This window comes from Fundulus heteroclitus, chromosome 21, assembly GCF_011125445.2.
Source record: "Fundulus heteroclitus isolate FHET01 chromosome 21, MU-UCD_Fhet_4.1, whole genome shotgun sequence".
Lineage (NCBI taxonomy): Eukaryota > Metazoa > Chordata > Actinopteri > Cyprinodontiformes > Fundulidae > Fundulus > Fundulus heteroclitus.
In genome coordinates this window covers 39,631,641-39,648,083 of record NC_046381.1, presented here as the reverse complement: position 1 = coordinate 39,648,083, position 16,443 = coordinate 39,631,641, and the positions used below count along the sequence as shown (strand labels likewise).

General features: G+C 42.9%; 1 protein-coding gene across 8 annotated transcripts in view; it reads right to left on the bottom strand.

Annotated features, from left to right (window-relative positions):
• Window positions 1-16,443, bottom strand: part of nebl (nebulette) — a 123,534-nt gene that overhangs the window by 43,984 nt on the left and 63,107 nt on the right. For 2 of the 8 annotated variants that reach the window (XM_036124924.1, XM_036124925.1), the window contains exons 1-22: window positions 16,287-16,391; window positions 15,711-15,821; window positions 14,944-15,054; window positions 14,098-14,208; window positions 13,082-13,189; window positions 12,775-12,885; window positions 11,015-11,125; window positions 10,708-10,818; window positions 9,194-9,304; window positions 8,965-9,075; window positions 7,636-7,746; window positions 7,214-7,324; window positions 7,020-7,127; window positions 6,489-6,599; window positions 6,163-6,273; window positions 4,473-4,583; window positions 4,276-4,386; window positions 4,111-4,209; window positions 3,921-4,031; window positions 2,352-2,459; window positions 1,825-1,935; window positions 47-157 (exon numbers count right to left, since the gene is read on the bottom strand). The exons of 3 other annotated variants lie outside the window; for them this stretch is intronic. In XM_036124924.1, the coding sequence (XP_035980817.1) occupies window positions 47-157; window positions 1,825-1,935; window positions 2,352-2,459; window positions 3,921-4,031; window positions 4,111-4,209; window positions 4,276-4,386; window positions 4,473-4,583; window positions 6,163-6,273; window positions 6,489-6,599; window positions 7,020-7,127; window positions 7,214-7,324; window positions 7,636-7,746; window positions 8,965-9,075; window positions 9,194-9,304; window positions 10,708-10,818; window positions 11,015-11,125; window positions 12,775-12,885; window positions 13,082-13,189; window positions 14,098-14,208; window positions 14,944-15,054; window positions 15,711-15,791 (2,280 nt within the window). In that variant the 5' untranslated portion in view covers window positions 15,792-15,821; window positions 16,287-16,391. Of the gene's footprint in view, window positions 1-46; window positions 158-1,824; window positions 1,936-2,351; window positions 2,460-3,920; window positions 4,032-4,110; window positions 4,210-4,275; window positions 4,387-4,472; window positions 4,584-6,162; window positions 6,274-6,488; window positions 6,600-7,019; window positions 7,128-7,210; window positions 7,325-7,635; window positions 7,747-8,964; window positions 9,076-9,193; window positions 9,305-10,707; window positions 10,819-11,014; window positions 11,126-12,774; window positions 12,886-13,081; window positions 13,190-14,097; window positions 14,209-14,943; window positions 15,055-15,710; window positions 15,822-16,286; window positions 16,392-16,443 lie in introns of those variants that run through there. 3 more of the 8 variants (XM_036124926.1, XM_036124927.1, XM_036124928.1) reach the window with 3 other exon arrangements.

Here is a 16,443-nt window from a genome sequence, read left to right as displayed (position 1 = left end):
AGAGTAATTTAACCAACAAAGAGCAAAGCCACTGTGGATGTTCTACCTCACTCAGCAGGTCAGACATCTTGGAGGCGAGCTCCATCTCTGCAGTCTGTGGCAGCTGAGAGTACAAACTAGACGACATGCACTTCTTCCCACTCTCCTTGTACTTGTTCTGTAAAAAAAAAACAGCTGGGTTTGTCACAGATCTGAACTTTTATTATAGATTTTATATTTTTAAATTAAAGGATAAACAATGGACTGGTTTAAGTTACGTTTATGCTTCAGTTGTTTGTGGTGGCATTCCTCAGGGCTTTGTGCTTGGGTCATTGTTTTTACCTTCATTATGCTAACAGTAGGTAAGAATTATTGGACAGTAAAGCTTCCAGTTTCATTGCTTTGTAGATGATTCTTGAGTAATTTAGTCAGTGAAATCTTAATCCAAAAATTAATTTTTAGTTCACAGAAATAGAATTTCTAGGGACTCAGTCTTCAGTCGCCACAATGTTAATTAAAATTAGGAGCATTGCATCCAAAGGTGAGCCAACAATAGTCAGGTTACAGGTTACTTTACAAACTGAGGTATATTATGAAGTATCTTATAACCTGGTCCTTTACCAGGAGTTACATGTTATTTTCCAACAACTTAAAATGCACTCACTAATACTTACTCTCTAGCTTTCAGTGTTAATCTATGAAGAGCAAAAACACGCTATTAAAAGCATTTTTTGTGCAATAAAAAAATGTTTCTTTTTAATATTTAGCTTTAGTGTTCCAGTACTGTGTGCATCGGTTAAATATATACTGAATAAAATCCTCTACAAAAACGGAAAGGTATCTGAATACATACATCTGAATTATAATAAAATGTTTAGATTTTTCTAAATATCATTAGGCAGAAAATGTATTGCATTGTCATTAGTATGTGAAATTGCTGACAACATGCAGCTTGTTTTAATGTGATAATATCATGAAACTGGGACTGAAGGTTAGCAAACAATGAGAATTTCAGAGGTGGAGAAAAATGACAGAGCAGCATTAGCAGTTTTATCTTTCCTCCATAAACAGAAAACGTCCCATTGTTGCTTGTTTTATTGTGTTTAGACGTCAGCATGGTCAGAATAATCTGAGATAAAGCAATCAGCCATCACTAATGGATGTCAGGAGGAGTCATTGGATTCTTTTTGAGATTTTCTGCAGAAAAAAGGATGAATATCAGGAGAAAGTTTGAAGCTCCACACCTCAGAATGCTTGTGGATCAGCGTGAAACTGGAAACAAATGTTCTGTTAGCTCCACTCAGATGAATGTTCTCTCCACCTTCCCTCATCCATCCCATCAGAACATATTAACCCTGAGTGTGAATGCATTAAACCTCTGGTGGAGTATAGATTTCATTAGTGCTCCTTCTCTGGTTATGCATTTAGTTTTCCTCCAGAATATCTGGTTTTTAATACATAAATGCTCCAGTTCCTCAGAGGGAAACTGCTGAGAAGCTTTTTTTTCTCCCACAAACAGCATTGCAGATAAATGAAGTTATTCAGTGAGTGCCTTCAAAGTGCCGCGACGTGACTCAATCATTAAAGTTTGCTTTTAGCTCCGCTGTGTCTGAAGAAAACACAGCAGAGAGAGCGGCTGAGTGAAGAAGTTTGTTTGCAGCCGCGACTTCACATGAAGCAAAAAACAACTTTGCTGCTTAAAACCAGAGGAAGCGTCTAAATGAGCCAGGAAAGTAAAGTGAACCCTGCCTGCATGCAGAATGAAAGGAGCCTCAGAAATGTTGTCATGCTCAGATATTCAGCGGTAAAAAGCGGATGAGTGACGGTGAATAATGGATGTTGTACCTCGCTCTGCAGCTCAGTAACCTCTTTAACGCGCTGCGTCTCCAGAGTCTCAGGCAGCTGGTGGTACAGACAGCTGCTGGCCTCCTTCTTCCCTGCTTCCCGGTACTTGACCTGCAGGGAGACGGTGGAACACTTTGCCATGTTCTCTGTGACAGATCCAAACAGGAAGGACACAGATGGGAGCGGACGCAGCGAGGCGTGCAGCAGAAGCTTCCAGCAGCTAAACTATTTCAGATAATCAGACCAGAATAGGCGCAGCAGCCGGCTTATCTACAGCATGGTAACATGTGGGAGCTGCTGAAAGGCTGCAGCTAATTCTGTCCTTCAGGACGTTAGACTGATGTCTGCATTTTCCATTCAGACCGAGAATATTTCACACACAAACATCATTGTACTTATTAACAAAGACAATGAGTTATTTCTCTAATACCTGATTAACTAACAGCTTTTTGCTGGTAAATATATGGTGAGGACAATAATACAGTAACAGGTGATGCTAAAAATCTTCATTAACAAGGTTTCCTCACCTCGCTGTGAGTCTCTGCCATCTCCTTCACAAACTGCGTCTCCAGAGTTTCAGGCAGCAGCGAGTACAGAGTGTTGGGCAGATCCTCCAGGTCCTTCTTGTACTTCAACTTGACACATAAATAAATAACATAAATATATATTTAGTGATTACAGGCCACAATAGGAGCTACAAGATAACATTAATTATGAAAAGTCTTAAAGCAAAGTGAAAAAAACAAAGTTACACCACATTTTTTTTAATTCTAAACTTTCATCCCTCAGTCCAAATGCAAATGTCTAGATTTCTCAGCCCCTTCTTATCAAACTTAAAACATAGAAATATAAACTTTCACCATAAAATTCAGGCTTTAAATATTGACCCTGAGAAGGATGGGTGGATAATAATCATCTTTATTGGCAATGCAACGTACATCCAATGAAATTTGATTTCATAATTTAAAACAATAATTTCCTTTGATCCATCCCGTTGGGTAGCAGTCTGGGATTAAGGGTCTTGCTCAGGGACCCAGAATGGCAGTCTGTGGGAGTTGAACCCAGAACCTCTGGGACAAAAGCACAATGCTCTACCCACCAGGACATCACTCACCCCAGTAGGTCAGAGACCATCAGTGCCTGGAATCTAAGCTGCTGGGATTGATCGATGGGTAGATAGAAAGGTGGATGGATGGATGGATGATAAACGGATAGATGGATGAATGGATGGATGATTGGATGATTGGATGGATGGATGGATGGATGGATGGATGGATGGATGGATGGATGGATGGATGGATGGATGGATGGATGAATGGATGGATGGATGGATGGAGGAATAGATGGATGGATGGATGGATGGATGGATGGATGGATGGACAGATGAATAGTTGGACAAATGTATGAATAGATGGATGGATGGATGGATGGATGGATGGATGGATGGATGGATGGATGGAAGAACAGATGGATGGATGGATGGATGGATGGATGGATGAACAGATGGATGGAAGGATGGATGATAAACAAATGGATGGATGGATGGATGGATGGACGGATGGATGGATGGACGGATGGATGGATGATTGATGGATGGATGGATGATTGATGGATGGATGGATGGAAGAACAGATGAATGGATGGATGGATGATTGATGGATGGATGGAAGAACAGATGAATGGATGGATGGATGGATGGATGGATGGATGGATGGATGGATGGATGGATGGATGGATGGATGGATGGACGGATGGAGGGATGGATGGATGATTGATGGATGGATGGACGGATGGATGGATGGATGGACGGATGGATGGATGATTGATGGATGGATGGATGGATGATTGATGGATGGATGGAAGAACAGATGAATGGATGGATGGATGGATGGATGGATGGATGGATGGATGGATGGAAGAACAGACGAATGGATGAATATATGAATGGATGAATGGATGGATGGATGGATGGATGGATGGATGATAAACGGATGGATGGATGGATGGATGGATGGATGGATGGATGGATGGATGGATGGATGGAAGAACAGATGAATGGACGGATGATAAATGGATGGTGCGTTCAGGGTGGTCACCTGGCTCTGGATCTCTGACATCTCCTTGGCGAACTGCGTCTCTGCCGTCTCTGGGAGGCGTGAATAAAGGTTCCTGCTGGTCTCCTTCTGTCCCTCCTCTCTGTACTTCACCTGGGGGGATGAACCAATCACAGCTGACCGCAGCGCTTCCACAGCCCCGCCCACCAGTGACGCCTCACAGAGCTCTCACCTCGCTGCAGACGTCTGTCAGCGCCTTGGCCAGCTGGGTCTCTGGGGTCTCTGGCAGACGCTGATACAGAGAGCCGCTCACCGGCTGCTTGTACTTCACCTGCCAGACAGTTCACCTCATTAGAAGGGTTCACCAGGAGGGCGGCCATGTTTAGAGGGGCGGTACCTGACTCTGAAGCTGTGACGCCTCTTTAGCGTGTTGAGTCTCCAGAGTTTCAGGAAGCTTTGAGTACAAAGAGCTGGATGCTTCTTTCCTTCCTGCTTCTTTATACTTGACCTGAAACATGGCGGCAGCATTTAAAGGGACAGACACACATTTAAGGTTTAAAGGAGATCCTGCAGAGAACAAACACCTGATCTCACCTCACTCTGGAGTTCAGAAACAGCTTTGGCAAACTGGGTTTGGTTGGTCTGTGGGAGCTGAGAGTAAACGCTGACAGTCTGGCTCTCCTTCCCTCGTTCTGTATATTTGTTCTAAAGATTCAAGACAGGAACATTTTCAGCCGGACAGGAACCCAACATGTTCACAGTCACAGTCAGGAAGGCTTCAGGGACCGCACTATTCATGATGTCTGTCCATCCATCCATCCACCCATCCCTCCATCCATCCATCCATCCATCCATCCATCAATCATCCATCCATCCATCCATCCATCCATCCATCCATCCATCAATCATCCATCCATCCATCCATCCATCCATCCATCCATCCATCCATCCATCCATCCATCCATCCATCCATCCATCCGTTCATCCATCTGTTCATCCATCCATCCATCCATCCATCCATCCATCCATCCATCCGTTCATCCATCTGTTCATCCATCCATCCATCCATCCATCCATCCATCCATCCATCCATCCATCCATCAATCATCCATCCATCCATCCATCCATCCATCCATCCATCCATCAATCATCCATCCATCCATCCATCCATCCATCCATCCATCCATCCATCCATCCATCCATCCATCCATCCATCCATCCGTTCATCCATCTGTTCATCCATCCATCCATCCATCCATCCATCCATCCATCCATCCATCCGTTCATCCATCTGTTCATCCATCCATCCATCCATCCATCCATCCGTCCTTCAATCCGTCCATCCATCCATCCATCCATCCATCCATCCATCCATCCATCCATCCATCCATCTGTTAATCCATCCCTCCATCCATCAATCTATTCATCCATCCATCCATCATCCATCCCTCCATCCATCCCTCCATCCATCAATCTATTCATCCATCCATCCATCATCCATCCCTCCATCCATCCATCCATCCCTCCATCCATCAATCTATTCATCCATCCATCCATCCATCCATCCATCCATCTGTTAATCCATCCCTCCATCCATCTACCTATCCCTCCATCCACCCATCCATCCATCCATCCATCCATCCATCCATCCATCCATCCATCCACCCATCCCTCCATCCACCCATCCCTCCATTCAGCCATTCCTCCATCCCTCCATCCATCTACCCATACATCCCTCCATCCCTCCATCCATCTACCCATCCATCCCTCCATTCCTCCATCCATCCATCCCTCCATCCATCTACCCATCCCTCCATCCGCCCAATTATCCATCCATCCATCTATCCATCCATCCATCCATCCATCCATCCATCCATCCATCCATCCATCCATCCATCCATCCATCCATCAGTTCATCCATCCATCCATCCATCCATCCACGTCCTCAGGCTCATTGTGGTCCTCAACAATGTAAGGACGGTGATACAGTGAAGAGGTTAAATTCTATCATTTACTGTAGATTGTGGTTTTTTTTATTTTAGAGGACTTTTGTTTATCTAAAATATAAAATATTCAAAGTTATAACTTTGTTTTTACTCCCAGTTTGTTTCTGCAGGTTGATCTGACACATGAAGCCACTGGATGACGGATGCTGTGATGAAGCTAGAACCAAACAGGGTTTAAATATCTTTCTTTAGTGCAGCGCAGTACAGATTTACTTAAATTCGTCTGTTTTTAAAAAGCCGTGTGCAGACGTGATCAGCAGCCGTCTGCTGAGCCGTACCTCGCTCAGCATCTCCGTCACCTCCCGTGCAAACTGCGTTTCTGCAGTATCAGGAAGCTGCGAGTACAGCGGACACGTCATCTCCTTCCTTCCTTCTTCTGTGTATTTTTTCTGTTGGAAACAAAGATCCAGAGAGACTGATCAGACCTTTTAAAGCGAGGGCTGAGGAATGAAGACAAGCTCTGACCCGTTCTGTTTTATTCACACATTGCTTTATTTCTTTGTAGAAAACTGAGTCTGTCCCACCGAAGCAAAGCCCAATGACGGAGTGTGGATGAGGCGTTACACCAGGGAGGAGATAGAGAGATAGTTAGAAGATGACTCACGTCACTCTGCAGCTCCGTCGCCTCTTTAGCATGTCTGGTCTCCAGAGTTTCAGGCAGTTTGGAGTACAGAGATGAAGCCGTCTGCTCCTTCGCCGCCTGCTTGTACTTCACCTGGAGCAGAGAAACTACAGTCATCCAGGTGTTTTCCCTGACCTCCTGACACGCTTCCCTCCTTATCGCCTCTACAGCCGGTTTATCTGTAGCTGAGCCACTCTCTGACATCACCGGGTTATCTGCTGCCGACCAATCAGACATGAGTCCCTCACATAGTTTACAGGTTTGCTGGGGAAGGGAATTAAACCTCCGACAAAATCAGGTTGATAGAAAACATCAACATGAAGCACTAAAAGAGAGATTCATGCTCGGTCTTAATGTTTTTTCTGCAGGAATCTAAAAACGCACAAGAAGGATCTAAGCTATCAGGATAAAAACAGGCTCTGAAATGCATTTTTAAATCTTTATCAGACTCTTTTCTCCCCAGTGACAAACGGCGGATATCTGACCTTTGAACCACAGAATCAGAGTCCTCACCTCGCTGTGGGTCTCTGCCATCTCTTTAACAAACTGTGTCTCCAGAGTCTCAGGCAGCAGCGAGTACAGCGTGTTGGGCAGATCCTCCAGGTCCTTCTTGTACCTCACCTGCAGAGGACAAAGACGCATGATGGGTGCAACGGACAGCCGACAGAAAGCAGGAGAAGAGGAGATGTTAGTGAGAGCGGCCGCACCTCGCTCTGCATGTCCAACACCTGCTTGGCCAGGTGCATCTCAGGTGTCTGGAGGAGGAGGTGGTACAGGGAGGACGGCGCCTCCTTCCTGCTGCCCTCCTTATACTTCACCTGGATCACAAAATCAGCAGAAGACGTGCTCACACTGAGCTCATCCAAAAAAAAATTAATCTAAAGGTGTCCCAGGTTGAAGAGGATATATCTCCACATTTAAGGGTCAGAAAACCTGCAAGATCTACATTTTAAGGAAAACAGCAACTGCTGATACAATTGGGCTGCGTAGCAGAATCATCAGAATATTAACTGAATAATAAATCTGACTGTTATGTATTCAGTTTTAATGCAGTTCAGCATTAAAGCCATGTTGAAGCAGCCTTATGTGGGGAAAAGTGAGACTTGCACGGTCTGGCTCTGTAAACCACCTGACTCTGCAGCTCTGTCACTTCTTTGGCCCGCTCTGTCTGCAGCGTGTGAGGAAGTCTGGAGAAGAGGCTGGACGCCCGCTGCGTCTGCAGGTCTTCTTTGTACTTCACCTGAAAGGACAACAGCAGGTAAGAAAGAACATCTAGTCTGTCAGCTTCCTTCTGCCTGGGGTCCATCCAGCATCAGCGCTTCCTGTTAGAGCCACATCTTCATGTAAAACAACACTTTATTAAAAAAAAACGAATGACTTTCTTTGAAAAATAAACGTAAAAAGAAATAAAATGATGAATGAAAAGGAGCAGAAGGAAGTATAATGTTTTAATATTTGCCCCTATTCACAGAAAACAAAGAGAAATCACAAACTCAGAGTTCGATTGTATCGCAGAGAAAACTTCAAAACACGCATAGCGGAACATAATCTCAATCACTAATGTAACACTTCATCATAATAATTTTCACAGTTTTTTTTAAAAATAAAAAAAGAGTGCTTCACCTCACTGTCCAGATCATTCCACAAACCAACTCCCGTAACTCAAATACATCTTTCCATCAGCTCACCTACATCTGTTTTATATTTTTTTATTTTTTTGAAGAGCTCAGTTCCTGTAAATTATATTTATTAAATTATATTTACTTTCCTTTTAAATAAATCGGGTTTGAATTTTGTTTGGTAACACTTTTCTACGAGCTTTATACATGAATTTTAAAATAGAAATTTCAGTCAACTCATTAATTTTCAATAGATTTAACTGTATAAATAGTGGATTTGTATGATCTCTATATGCATTAATAATTCTCACAGCTCTTTTCTGTAAGAGGAAGATTGAATTTATATGTTTTACAGACTTTACCCCAAACTTAAACACAATTAGTCAGATATGACACGATTAATGAGTCGTACAATGCACACAAACTTGTTTAAAATATCCTTCACCTTATTTATTACAGCAGTATATGATTTATTTAAGGTTCCCATGACAAAAGTTCATCAATAAGAACACTCAAAAACTTAATCTTCTTTCGTTTTTTTTTGTATTTTGAATCTTCAAACATACTGCTGTTCATCAACACGTTTTGTGCTGCTGCAAAATATCAGAAAGCTTGTTTTACCAATATTTAAGGAAAGTCTTTAACAATTAACTATTTTTTGTTTTTATAAATTCAGTTCCAAGTACCTCTAACACTTGGTGTGTGTGTGTGTGTGTGTGTGTGTGTGTGTGTGTGTGTGTGTGTGTGTGTGTGTGTGTGGGTGTGTGTGTGTGTGTGTGTGTGTGTGTGTGTGGGTGTGTGTGGGTGTGTGTGTGTGTGTGTGTGTGTGTGTGCTGTACCTGGCTCTGCATGTGAGAAGCCTGCTTGGCGTGCTGCGTCTCCAGAGTCTCTGGCATCACGCAGAACAAACTGCTGCCGGCCTCCTGCCTCGCTGACTTCTTGTACTTGGTCTGAAAAACATGGTTGCTGTGAGTCCAGACAAGTCGAGCTCTCTGTGATGAAGACGTCTTTAAAGCCGTTTCCCTTCATCGCGCCTGAGTCTGCAGGGTTTCTGCCGCTGGCTCTCACCTCGCTCTGCAGCTCAGAGACGCTTTTAGCAAACTGGGTCTCAGCCGTTTGTGGCAGCTGGGAGTAAACGCTGTGGCTCAGGCTCTTCTTCCCCTCCTCTTTGTACTTCTTCTACAGTCAGAGGCAGAAAGAACCAGGTGGAGCATTAAGATTCCTAAATGCTGGCCTGCTTTAAAGCTGGTTCACCTCTTTGACTTTGTGACTCTGTCCATTTTATATCATCTTACTTTAATTTCATACTCAAACGTTTCCTTTTGGTTGTTTGTATTTTTAATGAATGAGATGAATTACATAACTAAATATACTCAAATAATTTCTTATAATTTGTTTAAGACTTTATTTTGCAGCCTGCGCCCAATGACTGGTTCTGAGGCTTATGTGGGCTGGATGTCTTTTAGGATTTATGGCAGATTAGGACTCTGCTCAAACAGAAAATAAAAAGTCTGCCCAGTCTGGGTAGGATGTGACCCCCGTCAGTATGATACTCCAGATAAATCACATATAGGCAACCAAAACTGCAAAAGCTTGATGGAAAAGATGGTAAAACAGCACTTTTCTTTCTCCTTCACCTGTTTTTAGTCTGTTTCTAACTTTCTGGTAATTACCTGCAGGAGATGAATGCATCCTGCCTGGTTTTCTGGTTAAATCAGTCCGATCTTCAACCTTTTTTCTCTGGGTCTCATTTCTCAACCAGTTACTTATATTTATGTTGGGACTGTTTCTGGCTCCACTTTTACCTTTTCTATTTAGCTCCTGCTTCAAACTAACCCATCGCTGATCAAACACAACCTGCTTCAGCATCAGACCTTCAGGGAACATCACAGTTTTCTGGATAATTTACTGGAAACGAACAAAATGCTAAAGAAAAATGAAGTTATTTTATAAAGAGCAGATCTTTTTTTTACCAGTCTGGATCTATAAAAGACATGATAGCACACATATAAAATAAATCAGAATATATAATCATCAGCTGATCCCATATTAGCAGTTTAAACAGCGCCGTAGAGGGAACTGCTTGTTAATGGGCTCTTTCAGTGATGCTGGGTCTGGAGTCTGATAGATTATCCCTAAACTCATCTTTTGTTCCTCAAACAACAGATGAACCATAAATCTTTCAGCCTGTAGATGGATTCTGTAGAAATGTGTTAATTTCATGCTGTAATGCCACGTTTAAGACATCAGCATTTAAAGAAACAGATCCCGCTCTACGCAGGGCCACGGTGGGTGGGGGTGTCCGTCTCTGGCTGTTATTGACAGGGAACTGATCATATTAAAGTTTTATTTAGTGTACTATAGGTTATATCAGTAGGTTAAACATATATAATTGCTGTGGAATGTGTTGATGAAGCGTCCTCCTTCAGTTTCTAACGAGGATCAAACAGAGGCAGATTCATCACAGGACGGTGGCCATCATGAAAGATTTTAACCTTGATTAACATGATTTCTGAACGGCTCCACCTCTGTACCACCAATTAAAGCTCATACAGCGTTAAATGAACAGAAAAACGTCTTACGTCGCTCTGCATGTGGCCGACGTCTCGGGCGAACCGAGTCTCCAGGGTGTCAGGAAGCTGGTGGTAAACCGGACACTGCAGATCCTTTTTCACGCCTTCTTTATAAGCCAGCTATGGGAGATAAAAGAAACTAAATTAGCCAACAGGGTGGGCTAGTTTGTGATGACCACAGCACAAATAATCCACTTAATTAATTTCATTTAACCACAAAGCACATGAGGAGAGTCTGCTTTTTATCAGCAGCACTAACTACAGACAAAGCCACAGCAAAGATGGGCTTCAGAGGACTACAAACATGGCTGTCTACCTCGCTTTGCAGCTTTGAGGCCTCCTTGGCGTGCTGCGTCTCCAGAGTTTCAGCCAGCTGGTGGTACAGAGGTGCTGAAGCCTCCTTCTTACTGGCTTCTTTGTATTTGGTCTGCAAGGTAAAAAAGAGTTTGACAGTCATCCTCTCCACCATCTGGGTTTACATTTAGTTTAAGCTTCCATACATTCAAAGTCAAAAAAACTGTATGAAAGTGCAATAACCACAGATTAAAATAACATCTGGAGCTGACTGAGGCTTGAAGTAAGAAGAGAAACAATTGGGACAAAGTTGTGCATGACAGTGAAATGGAAAGAAAGGAGAACTTCTGTCTTATAAAATTAATTTTTTGCATTTATAGATAGAAAAATTGGCTGTCCTCTCCCTAAATCTCAAATCTCTCAAAGAGCACTAAAGACAAAGCCATAGGAAGCCATTCTGGGGACACTACCTGTCTCTGCTCTGTCTTCTCTAACATAGAAAGTACTCCTGGGTCAATGAGAGCTTCTGTGCTTTCTGTGTCTCTGCTCTGTCTTCTCTAACATAGAAAGTACTCCTGGGTCAATGTGAGCTTCTGTGCTTTCTGTGTCTCTGCTCTGTCTCCTCTAACATAGAAAGTACTCCTGGGTCAATGTGAGCTTCTGTGCTTTCTGTGTCTCTGCTCTGTCTTCTCTAACATAGAAAGTACTCCTGGGTCAATGTGAGCTTCTGTGCTTTCTGTGTCTCTGCTCTGTCTTCTCTAAGCCCCAGTGGGTGGAGGCAGATGAGCGTTCACACTGAGCCTGGTTCTGGTTCTGCTGGAGGTTCTCCTCCCTGTTAAAGGGGAGTTTTCCTCTCCACTGTCGCTTCATGCATGCTCAGTATGAGGGATTGCTGCAAAGCCATCAAGGAGCGGATCTGAGATGGAGCGGGTCTGAGATGATGGGAGGGTTGATGGAATTAAATCCAGGACAGTCCTGAAGGAAAAGCTGCTGGAGTCTGCAGGAGACCAGAGACTGGGCTTCACCTTCCAGCTGGACAACCACTCTGAACACGCAGCCAGAGATATGATGGGAGGCTTCGGATCCAACCTTAATAATGTTTAGGACATTATTAAGACCTAAAGCCAACTAAGAATCAGTGACTAGACGTGAAAACTAATGTACGCAGACTGTCTCCATCCAATCCTACTGAGCTTGGAAAGAGGAATGGACAGAAACTTCCGTCTGTAGATGTTTGATGCTGATAAATGCTAAATGGACTTGTACTTGTAAAGCGCTTTATCACGTCTGGAGGACTGCGAAGTGCTTTACAATACATCCAGTCACTCACACATTCACACACTGACGGAGGTGAGCTGCATTTTAGGCACAGCTGCTCTCCAGCAGACCGACAGAAACGAGGTTGCCGGTTGAATCACACCCAGGAGACCTGCAGCTGAGGGAGGTTCTCCAAAGGGGGTCTAAATACAAATGTAGCTATGCCACATGTTTTTAGTCTGAGAATACTTTATTTGGTCTATCACATAAAATCCAATTAAAATACATAAAAACGTTTAAGGCGTATTAACATTTTAGCATGAAACTGCTTTCATTTTTTTTTCTTAAGCAGAAAATGGTGATTAATGCTTGACGAGCATAAGGAAAATATTCTTTCACTGAGATTCAGAGAACGAGCCAATCAGAATCCAGAAAGACACACGTGGGGAACTGTTTGTTTTATGTGGGAGGTTGGCTGAGAAGAAGGAACGCTTTCAGATTTCACGCTAACAGAAGTCCTCCCACCTGGCTCTGCATGTCCATCAGCTCTTTGGCGTGCTGGCTGTCGAGGGTCTCAGGAAGCACAGAATACAGGCTGACACTCATCTCTTTCTTCCCATCTTCTTTATATTTGACCTAGTCAGGAAACCCACCACAGAACAAAGAGAATGGAGCATCCTTCGTTAAGCTTTACTGAACAGAGAGAAGCAGGTTTTCCACACAGGTCAGCACAGAGAGATGTGTTTCTAGTCAGGACTGGGATGTAAACAGTGGCTGACCAATGATCTAACAGTCTGAGACCAGCAGAGCATTTCTAACACAACAGTCGCACCTCGCTGAGCATCTCCGTCTGCTGCCGGACAAACTGGTTGTCCATGGTGTCCGGCATCAGGTGGTAGAGACTGGAGGCATCGTTCTTCTGGTTCTGCTTGTACGTCAGCTGGAGGACACACAGACAAAGGCAAAAAAGTGGCAGAATGCAGATTTTTACAGCCTAAAAAACAGATCAGAGGAACAACGAAAGCTGAATCAGAAGATTTCTCCCTGGTTTTCAGTGGAATCAAGTTCATATGTTTTTGTAAATCTTTGAATTTTAGGCTGATGAATGGATCAAGCTAAAGATTACCCAAGGCAGAGTGTGGATATCCCATCAATCTCTGCCTGCATCCATCCTCCATGTACTGAATGGATGGATGGGTTAATATTGGTGTTCTAATACTTCATGCTTTGGTTAAAAAAAGAGAATTTACTCCATCTGACACATTTTCAAGATTGATTAGAAAGACATTTTTTATTAGTGAGGATGATAAAAATGTATTCCAGAAATAAAACTAAGTAGTTAATCATTTTTACAGTTAATTATCCACTATTATAGAGACCCTTAGCGGTCCCTTAGACTAACTGCAACCTTATCGGTTCAAAGGTATGAAAATTTGCAGATCAGAAACCAAATGAACCCAGCGTGACTCTGGGAGCCAAAACAACAACAGCACTGTGGCTGATTATGTTTTATCTGCCACAGAAATTAACTGTCACCACAGCCCAGCCTCAGACTATTGAAGGAAAGAAAGAGAACTGAGAAATGACAAACTGTGTGTATATAGCCTGTATTTAGTGATGGGAAAACTATTTTCATCCTTGGTTCTTCCACAGGAGTTTGGAGGGGAAAGTATCGGCTGATCAATGGAGAGAGCTCCAGGTCTGGAGCATAAAGGTGTGTTAACAAAATGCCAAGAGAGGAAACACATCTCAGTGACCTCAGAGAAGCAACTGTAGCTGCCCTACAATATATATTAATAATAATAATCTAATTACTGTATGTACTAACTGTTGGGTTCGTTCTGTTACCTGGCTCTGCAGCTGGGACGCCTCTTTAGCGTGTCGAGTTTCCAGCGTCTCAGGCAGAGTCGAGTACAGAGAGCTCGTCACTTCTTTCTTCCCTGCTTCCTTGTACTTCATCTGAAAATGAATCAGAAGACTTAATCCCACATTTTTAAACTGGTTTGACACGTTTCTCTGCATCTTAGAGAGACATGTCTGTCATCTGCATAAGTGATGAGCGATTCTATCTGCTTTTAATCTACTTTTCATGCTGTGGAGTTCATGCCACTGTAATCCATGGTACTCTGGGAACCTGGTATTTGAGCCAGACACAGAGTTGCATTTATTGTAAAAGGGAGAGTAGTGGCAGATGAGGCAGGAATCTACAGGAGAGCAGCAGATGCAGGTGGGCTTGCAGGCAGAACCAGATTTAGCTGGAATGCTGCTGGCAGGAACAGACTCAATACGGTGCAGACGGTGAGTTCTCAGCATTTGCAAAGTGAGAATCCTCAGGAATGACCTGGACCAGGCGGTGCACACAAGCACTGGTTAAGGCAACTAGTGAGAGCGGGGCGACAACAGGTCCACAGGATCAGCAGGCAACAAAAAACTCTGGGGAAAACACACGCAGGCAGTGAGACATCCTGGCAGGGAGTGTTGAGTGAGGCAGGTATATAAAGGCAGGGAAACAGGTTAGAGGTAATTAGTGGCAGCAGGTGGAGCTGATCGTGGTGCAGAGTGGTGACTGAGAGGTGTGGAGCATTGAGTGGAAATACAAACAGTATCATGACAGCCCCACATCTGTGTTTTCCCATCACACAAAGGATGGACTGTTTAGAAGTTGCACCTTGAAGAGGAAGCTCTTCTCCTCACCTCACTCTGCAGCTCAGAGACAGCTTTAGCAAACTCAGTCTCTGCAGTTTCTGGCAGTTGAGAGTAAAAACTCTGAGACATGTTCCTCTTTCCGCCTTCTTTGTATTTATTCTGAAAACAAGAACAATGCAGAAATGAATTTAAAGACTCAGAAATGTTGCTTTGCATCTCTCTGCGGTCACTGATCAGATACAGTTAACATGAACCCGACTAAATCTCTTAATCAGATCTCTTTTCTGATGCTGATCTGCACTCTGATGTGTGTCTGAGCTATAACCATCAGGGAGCGATGGGTAAACATGGCTGTGATTATTTATAAGTCATCAAACAGCAGCTTTGCTCATTTATTAGCAGAAGGAGAAAGCTCTCAGCTGACGCACATCCTGGGTCTCCTCCAGCATTTTGGAGGACCTCATGTTTATTCCATCTCTATTCCAACTGTTTGAGCAACAAAATATGATTCAAGTTAGTTGACTGAAGCTAACTCAACAAATTAAACGATAGCTTAATTTATTCCTTTTAGGAATGTTTTCATAATGTACATTACATTTTATCTGGAAATGTCAGTCAGTTCAAATCAAGCAAAATACTGAATGAATTAAATAGATATAAAAACTACAAATGTAGCTTTTTTCAACCAGCAAATCTGCTTTTTTGTTGCAAAATGAACTGAAGCCAAAAACTATAAGCAAAATCATAAATAATGCAGAGTAAAAGAATAATAAAGTATCCCTGATCTTCTGGGACCTGGTGCTGATTTCATTTACCTCGCTCAGCATGTCTGTCATCTCTCTGGCAAAGCTGGTTTCTAGCGTGTCAGGAAGAGTCGAGTACAAGGAGCGGGACATCTCCTTCTTCCCACTTTCTTTATATTTGATCTGTTGAAAGGAAGCAACATGTTGCACAAAGAAATGCTGTTAAAACACAACAGTCTGAGTCCTACAGTAAAGGTGGAAACATAACTCTGTTCTTATGCTGTTCCACTCAATGAAACATAGCATATATTAACTGTGGTGTTCCACAAGGTTTACTACTCGGTCCTCTTTCTGTTACTTTTTTCATACAATTAATATTATTTGCATTTAGACCCCATAAGCATATTTGATAGATCTAAATCAAAATCTTAAACTAGGATTAAATCCCAAATTGTGCTCAATAGTCAAAATCTAGGAACTAAATGAGCAAAATTGTCGCCTGCTCTACATGATGAAGCTTTTGACAATGATTGTTTATGCCACACACATTTCACACGTTTCAGTGAACACCCGATAAATTTAGCATGTTGAATCTTCATATAGTTTACACACTTAATTATGACTCGACAGTGAAAATCAGTCCATTACCTCGCTGAGCAGCTCCGCGGCTTCTTTCGCTCGCTGGATGTCGATGGTGTTGGGGAGCTGGGAATAAAGGTTGGCCTTCTGCTCCTTCCTCCCAGCCTCTTTGTATTTATTCTACAAATTTAAACCAAAATTAACACATTTTCAAGAGCTGTATTGT